This window comes from Lepidochelys olivacea, assembly GCF_965140295.1.
Source record: "Lepidochelys olivacea isolate rLepOli2 genome assembly, chromosome: 1".
NCBI lineage: Eukaryota > Metazoa > Chordata > Testudines > Cheloniidae > Lepidochelys > Lepidochelys olivacea.
The window spans coordinates 46,150,510-46,159,493 of NC_140411.1; the positions used below are offsets into that span (position 1 = coordinate 46,150,510).

Below are 8,984 nucleotides of genomic sequence, written 5' to 3' on the forward strand. Positions count from 1 at the left end.
CAGCTGAAAAAGATTAATGATTTTTTTAACTTGGCTCTATATTTTCAATATGTTTACTTTGTGCATTTGACTGTATTTTGTGTAATCAGTCCCACTCTTTTGTGGATGGTCACTTTCTGGCCCTGTTTCATGTACTGACCTAATGACACCACTCTTATATATTGCTCTGGCGAGACCTTGTATATTCTCTTCCTTTAGGGTGTTTAACACTGACAGCAGCAGTAAAGCTGAGACTGAAGAAGAAGCCAGTGGACATGTACACACACATGACCAAAAAAGGAAAATGGGAGGAGTTTAGACACTGATTAATTTATATATTAGCTCAATTTTAGTTACCTCTTGTATTTCCTGTACAGTACTCAGAACTAGTTCAAGAACAGCCTCTTATGTGTTCTAGAACTGGCTGTTCTAAGAAGACAATCAATTAAGTTGTCAAGAAATTGATTCTCTACGGCAGGGGTTCTCAATCTTTTCCTTTCTGAGGCCCCCCTCAGTCATGCTATAAAAATTCCACGGACCACCTGTGCCACAATAACTGGTTTTCTGCATCTAAAAGCCAGGGCTGGCGTTAAGGGGTAGCAAGCTGGGCAATTGCCCAGGGCCCCATGCCACAGGGGGCACCGTGAAGCTAAGTTGCTCAGACTTCTGCTTCAGCCCCAGGTGGCGGGGCCCAGGGCCCTGGGCTTCACCCCATTCAGTGGGACTCCGGCTTTCTTCCCTGGGCCCCAGCAAGTCTAACACTGGTCCTGTTTGGTGGACCCCTGAAACGTGCTCGTGGCCCCAGATCCTGTTTGAGAACCACTGCTTTACACCTCTTTCCAATGTGACATCTAACCAGTCTATATGAGGATAGGTGAGGTCACCCATTACTACTCTTTTGTTATATTTAATTGCATCTTTGATTCTTCTCAAAAATGTGCTCTCGATATCTTTCTCCTGATCAGGAGGCCAGTGTTACCCTAACAGTGTATTTTTATTCTTATACTTAAGATTTGCATCCAGTAAGATACTCTGTATGGTCAGAAATGTGATCTCATGAGATGCTGTTCAGTCTTTCCGGCATAGTGATAATCCTCTGCCTCTGTTACTTAGTCTACCCGTTCTATATAGTATACATCCAGGTATATCATTCCTTTCTCCATTCCACCTAAATGCCTATAATGTCAAAATCTCTTTCCATTGCCAGATATTCTAGTTCTCCTATTTTTGCTTTCAAGCTTTTCACATTGTTATGTATGCAATTAATTTTTTTTTATTTTTGGATAGTACCTGAGATATCAGCATTACCTTCTATTTTAAACACAGGGAAATGATTGGTGTCTTGGATATCACTATGTGATAACAGTTGATTTTTAAATGGGGACCATTCTAACCAATATTTTCACTCAAAAGCAGGAGCACATGCCCTTCCTGTGGATGAAAGTCAGTTCCCACATTTTGAAAATATGGTCCTTTGGTTCTAGAACAAATTTACAGAAATGAGGAAACTGACAATTATGCATGAATGGCCTGATTATCAGTGGTGCTGAGCAGTCCCAGCTCCCTTTGAAGCAATGGGGAGCTGCTGGTGCTCAGCAACACTGAAAAATCAAACCACAAGTGTCTAATATTTAGTAACTATGGTAGGGAGGAAAAGGAGGTAATGAGAAAAGAATGAGCTGTGGGTGAAATTCAACCTAGTTTCAATTCAATTCAATCCAAAACCCAGTGAAGACAATGGGAGACTTTCCACTGACTTCAGTAAGTTTTAGATTAGGCCCCTATGTGATGAGAGATGGGACAAGGTCCTTTACACCACTTAACTTCTATTACAGAGATATGGGAAGCGGGCAATGATGGGTTGCCAGCATCCCCTGCACACTGCAAAGTAGAGCTTTCTGCTTGCTTTAAACAGGCCTGGGCATGGGGGAAGGTGAAGGATGTGTTCTTCAATTATACCAAAATCATGTTCCTTTCATACTCCAAAATTGGGGTTGAGCAGCCAATGTGCATGGATAATCTGATATCCCTGGCCCCTCCACTGTTTTCAACATTGCAAACATTGTAAATTTGGGGTACTTTCAGTGTAGGTCTTATGAAAACCTATGATTTTTTATTTAGATTAACCTAAAACTCAGCATATAATTAAAATTATACTTACACTGTTCTATAAACTAAATTTTAAACTATACAAAAGAATACATTCCATAGAAATATCTATTCCATTAACATAATGCTATCTTGGAAATATTATGAATTCAGGATATGAAAATTGAGATAAACAGTTATCCACAAAAATTTCAACACAATAACTCCAATGATCATAATGCAACCAGCCTGAAACAATGTCCCATCCAAATACTATAACAAGTGCCTAACAGTAAAGTATGAATTCTGCTTACGTAAAGTCCTTGCACAGGTCAGATTTGCTTACTGAAACACAATATTTTATCTAATGATTTTATTGCTTCCTCACTATTGCTTTGACTCTACAGCTTATATAAACTGTATCTTATCGGGACTTTATTGCTCTTATAACAAAAGCATTTTTTGCATTATTGCTAAAATGTTAAATGTTATGAAAAATAAAAAAAACTAGCAAAAGCTTTTAGGTTGGGTACACAAAGCAGTGGCTGCAACAGGTTTCACCATTAAAAATACAACTTATTACTAACAATAGATCTAGCATGTTAATAATTTAAAACAAAGTAAACATTCTTTTAATTAAATTATGCATGTGCATTTTAAAAATACTTGAATTGATGACTGAGCTATGAAGAAACCCAATATTGCTAAGAATGGTCAATTTAACACCTCTGGCACTAGGTACTAGTATTGTTCAATATTACAGTATAAGGACATGTTCCTTCAAGCTATCCAATGGCGGCAGGTCCCTGGGTCTGTGTGGAGTCCCACTAACTTCAGGGGGACTCCATGTGGTGCTGGGTTCTGCCCACATGGAACAATTTGCAGACCTATGGCCTAAGACAGAACTGTCTAGATACAGAAACTTGAATAGAATGTTGGACAGAACCATCTATTTCTGTGGGGTCAGCTGGCTTTTAAAAAGCATTTCTTCTTGTTGAACTATTGAATCTGGTGAGGCAAATGTTTAATATGCAGTTCTGAACACGAGGTCATTCAGTTGTATATTATGCAGTATTTACCTCAGGACTACTAGTTTTACAATTACAGCATTTTGGGCTCAACCCTGTAGTCCTATATAGGCCAAACTTACTGACTTTGAGTGGAGTTTTGGCCTGTGTCAGGACTATTACTGCAGACCCTTTTGAGTTTAAGGACATCTTTATAAAAGAAAGTCCAGATGAAAGTCAGTTCCCACATTTTGAAAATATGGTCCTTTGGCTCTAGAACAAATTTACAGAAGTGAGGAAACTGACAATTATGCATGAATGGCCTGATTATCAGTGATTATCAGCTTCATTCAAGCTTTTAAAGTGACTACAGTAACATCAAGAGCAAGGTAATGGCTCTGAAGTCACAATTTGATTGCTCGTCTGTTTCTGAAGCAGTGCACCGACAGGCACTGCCCCTCACTTGGCGCAAATAGTGTTTCTACAATCTAGCCCTATGTGAACATTACTCTGTAATTTTAATCCTTCTCTATCCTAAATTCAGCCCAGGTGGTGTTCTGAGATCTGCTTGTGAAATGGACCCTCTGGGTACAAATCTCTCTGATCCTGCATGGAAGGAGAGTGTAGTTTCTTCCCTAGCTGATCTACAGGTCTAAGTTCCACACTGAGTGAAGAGTTGAACACCAGGTAAGCCAGGAGCAGAGGAGAGGGTAAGGCTGTGGTGAGGACACACATTCTCCCCCTCTGGCATCCTTGGATATTTTCTGCTGAACCCCCCTTCCAGACCAGAGCCATTGCAGAGGCATACAGCCTCCATGTGGACAGCTGTGGCCTCCTACAGATCTCTGGAGATCTTCCAGGTTTGTTGGTAAGCACAATGGCCTACTTGGGTAAGAGAGTGGAAATCTCTCTGATGGAACAACCACTGAAATCACAGATTTCTTCTCCAGAGCCCCATACTATGGGTTTTGCCACAGGAGGGAGTGATCCAGACTGGAAGAGAAGGGCGGAAAGAGTAGACGGTCCAGTGGTTAGGGAACTAGACTACTACTCAGGAGACTGAAGTTCAATTCTATGCTCTGCCATGGATTCCTGTGTGACCTTGGGCAAGTTAGTGGGTTTCTCTGTTCCTCAGCTATAGAAGGGGAATGATAGTTCCTCCCTACCTCACAGGGTTGTTGTGAGGATAAAGACACAAAAATAATTGTGAGGTGCTCAGATATTTTGGTAATGGAGGGGCACATTAGTACCTAGATAGAAGTGGAGCAAAACTCAGATCTTCTTGGGATAGAATTTCAGTCACAATTGTAGGTGTTTGTCCTGATCAGTTTTTGGCACTTTGATGTGACTGACCAAACTCAGGGAAAGGATAGAGGAAGAGAGGGGTAGGTTTTGTTTGTGGAGTTTTAGCAAGTCTTATTTGTGTCTGTTAACAAGCAAACAGCATTTGTGACCCTTATACATAATTCATTTTAAAATGTTAACAAATAATCCTAGCAATAATTTCCAATATTTGATACTTCATATATGTATATAAAAATCAAGTATATATACATCATAGGTATTTTTGAAGTGATGATTTCTTATAAACAATAGAAAACTGGAAACTACTAGAACTTCATTAATATTCAGAGATAGATAAAGAACACAAATATCCTATATAGCTTAAGGGGAGATTTCAGTGGGTGCTGAGGACCTACAAATCCCAGTTAAGCCAACGGGAGTTGCAAGAGTACAGTTCTGTCAAGATAAGGCCATCACCATACAATATTAAATTTGATTAGATTAATGCAAAGTAATAGCCAGATATCATGAAGGTTGAACCAAGTAAATAATGGAATTTGAATCTGGCATTGAAACCAAAATAAATTATTGCTAATATACAAGTGACTCACATTTGAAATTTAGTTCTGGGTATAGCATATGGATTATTAATGTCACCGAAGTTTGCCACAAAAGCTACAGTGTTCCAAAAGTTTAAATGAAAGGAAAGATACCATTTGAAAAGATAGAGTGGCAGCAGTATAGTAGTGTATACTCTCTATATTGTACATGTATATTTTTATCAACATTTGAGATTTTTTAAACTATAATGGAAGATACTGAAGCAACAATATAGTATATTTACTTTGATATTCAAGGGACTACACCCCCATATTGGTGCCTAGGCATTTATACATGTAACTTCCATTAGCACTAATGGAAGTTTTACTATAAATTCCCATTCACTGATATGAGAATATACCTCAAGTTTAACAAAGAAATCCAAAATCAGGGTTTTTTTTTTCCAGTAAGCTTTTTCTTCTGTCAGTACAACATTGTTATTAGAAAACAACATTTTTGTTCTAATGATTCTTATGTGTCTTCATGGAAAAGATCAGAAGCAGCTTAAATTAAACCATTCATGAAAGGAAGCTTTGCCTTTTACACAAGGAGTATTATCTTAGAATGAAGTGAAATGATCTGCATACAGTATTGAGCATCATAATATGTGATGGACTCAAAGATTAAATTGTTAGAATAGCAGAAAATATGTTCCATAGGCATTCTGGCTACATACAATTATGAACCTGACATGCTCAGAGAATTTTCAAACTTCAGAATCTGAAACCATAGCAGAACAATGAGAACATGAAATAACACTTGTGTATCAATAGCAAATTTTAGGGAACCATTTACTGTAGAAATACTATTTTAAGCAAGTTATTTTATTAAATATTTCCTTATACACTTCTGAAAATATGAATCTGTCAAAGAAAGTTAAAATGCTGCACCTATTACAATGCATAATTCCTAGAGGCCATATTGTGCCATAGATTTCTGAGCAGAACTCCCCATCAATTTAAATAAGGAATTCTGTTTAAAAATCAGTGTTACAATAGGCCCTGATGTCCTATATTTTAAAAAATGTATAGTTGATTTTTTAAAAGAAATAAAGCAGTAGTAAAGATGAAACGTACATTCTATTCTAGCATCTATCCAGAACTCATGAGAAAATAGGTAACATTTTAAAATAATGATCAATTTATACTGAGATATAAAATAGCAAACCTGCACAAGCACTTCTTCATTTTAGCAAATTAATGGTCCAGAAAGTATTACAATAAATACCAAATGAATCAATAATAATTGGGTCATTATTTTAAATTGGTGATATATATTTTAGTTTATGTTAACAGAACCAAGGACATAGTCTTCTTTACTGTTTCACTAAGGCTAAGAGAGAGAGAATTTGTGACAACAGAAAAATCATGCAGTATAACTGAGCTGAAGCACATAAAGTATTTTAAAAAGGGCTATAACTCTTAAGTCTACCTTTTTTTCACTAATAAAGTTAACTTAGAATCACAGTGGATGTGAAAGACCAGTTTAGTCTATTCATAGAACCTGAGCAACAATACAATTTGAAAGAACACTAATCATTATGATTTTGGAAATCTTCCTTAAACCACTGAGTTCATTTAGGTTAATGGGGTTTCTCTTTACAAAAAGGTCAGTGCATCCTGTGGCTTGAATATGAATCAGATATGTACAATCTAAGGAATGTATCTAACCAAAGATTGTTGCAGGAATTTTTGAATAACAAAATGCTAAATAAAGTCCTCATAGCTGTTAATCAAACATCACTAGGTGATCTTGCTCTTTGAGACAGGCTAGAGGGGATACAGCCACAGCAGATAAGCCAAAATGCTTTTTGTATTTCCTGGTTTCTAAACGCATATATTACAGGATTGATGATGGAATTGTAGGTGGCTGGCAGGAGAGTGGCATAGGTATATATTGAAGGATAAGTGTAATCTGCTATTAAAGAATAGAGTGTAAAAGGAATCCAACAAGCAGCAAAGGTCCCCAAAATAATGGCCAAAGTAGACACTCCTTTTCGGGTGGTCACATAATGGGACGTGGCCAGGAAATGGTGTTGCAAGGCAATCTGATGGGCATGGCGCATCACGATTTTACAAATTTGAACGTAGAGCTGCAGCATGAGAGCAAACATGAGCAAGAAGGAGACTGAAAGGATAGCTGCATTATTTTTAGTGAGCGGTCTGATAACACTGCAGGTGGATTCATCTTTGAGGCAGTTCCAGCCCATTATAGGCAGCAGTCCAATACAGATAGATGCTCCCCAGAGCAAAATAAGCATGATATAGGTAAAAGTGACAGTCCTTTCTGAATTATAAGTCAAAGCGTAATACAATGAGAGGTAACGATCAACAGTAATAGCCAGCAAGCTGCAGACAGATGCAGAGAAAGAGGAAACAATCAGTCCAACAGTGACCAGTTTTGTAGCTTCTGATTGTAGAAGATAAGCAAAAATAAAATTGATGATCAATCCAATTCCTGCTAAGAGGTCTGCAAGTGCCAGGCTGCCTATCAGAAGGAACATGGGGGCACGAAGATTAGGATTTTGGAAAATGATAAGGACCACAATGGCATTTTCACAGGAGATAAGGGTTCCTGAAGTACACAAAACAATGTCCCAGGGGTTTACTATGAGCTCTGGTTCTGGGTCTACGACAGGAATCAGGGACGAGGCTGCGGTTGAGACATTCTCTGGAGAGCTGGCTTCTAAATGATCTTGAGGCAGCCAGCTTAAATTAACCTTCAGATCTTCATTCATTTTAACCCCTGTCTTCTTCAATGAAAAGACATTTTTTAATGTTCAGATACAGTACTAGTCAATTCAAGAACATGCAATTCCTCAGATATTTCTATGAATCTCATATGCAGGCAGGCACATGTTACATAAACGTGACAGTACAAATGATGAAGAGAAATACTTAATTTTAAATTGCCTAAAATTATTTGAAGAAAACAAAAGAACAGGATATGAAGTAATAAGAGAGATTTTCTTCCTTAAATGGAAGAGGGAAACAAGTGAAATGTGGTATGGACACATAGTACTGAACTAAAGAAATAAAAACCCGTTAACATAACTCGAACTATTTGAAAGGTTTTTTGGTTTAACAAGATAAACAAAACCCAAAGCACATGAGTTTAAATATGGAAAAAGAGCAATTGTTGCAGGATGCATGAAATAAAATCACAAGTCACCAGCACGGTTTGCAATTAAATATCAGGGCTTTGAACCATTTGGTTAAGAATGCTCGTGATTCAACCGCTACAGCCGAATGCTTTTAACCCCCGGAGCCACCATCCTATCTACCTCAGCTGGAAATCCGGGCTGGGGGATATCTACCCTGCGGAGCATCCGTGGTCCTGAATTAATAGCAATGGAGGTGATGAGGTGGGGGAGAGAGAAATGCCATGCAAGCATCTGTGCGAGGGTAACACAATCTCATACAGACAGATGGAAACAGACAGCGACAGACAGACAGACAGCGGGACTAGCCCTCAATGGTGGTCACCTTGGCTTCTCCCCTGCTGGAGGAGGAGGGTCTCCAGGTCCTTTCTATGCAGCAGGGCAGGCTGCTCCTGGCAGGTTCATTGTTTCATTGGGGAGGGGGCGGCACTGCCAGCTCCTGGCTGTGCAATAGGGAGCGCAGGTGCAATCCCCTCCGCGCTGGCCCCTGGACGCGGTGCCTGGTGCATGGAGCTGAGGCAGAGAGAGGCGCAGGCACGCGCGCACAACAGACGGACGGAGGCGGGGGCGCGCGCCGTGCGGCGCTGCCAGTCCGCGGGAAGAGGAGCTGAAGGCACGTGGGCAGCGGAGGAAAGGGGTCGCGTGAGCGGCGCGCGCACGGACCGAAGTGGGAGGGGAGGAGCTGAGGCACGCGCTGACAGGGAGACACCTGCTGCTCTCTGATGCGCAGGCGCAGCGGTACCCGTCCCTGGCCCCAGACGACCTTCTGGGGGGAGGGCTATAATGAGGGGATGTCTGCGCGCCCCGCGAGGCACGAGCGCCGGGTGCTCCGCCCTGAACCCCCTCCCCGCGCGCCTCGCTGAGCA

General features: G+C 40.0%; 1 protein-coding gene across 1 annotated transcript; it reads right to left on the bottom strand.

Moving 5' to 3' along the window:
• Positions 1-6,263: 6,263 nt before the first annotated feature.
• Positions 6,264-8,628, bottom strand: GPR12 (G protein-coupled receptor 12). The gene is made up of 2 exons (XM_084617941.1): positions 8,444-8,628; positions 6,264-7,710 (listed from the first exon to the last, which is right to left on the bottom strand). The coding sequence occupies exon 2, from the start codon at positions 7,693-7,695 to the stop codon at positions 6,691-6,693; it is 1,005 nt and encodes a 334-aa protein (XP_084474067.1). The 5' UTR covers positions 7,696-7,710; positions 8,444-8,628; the 3' UTR covers positions 6,264-6,690.
• Positions 8,629-8,984: the final 356 nt, after the last annotated feature.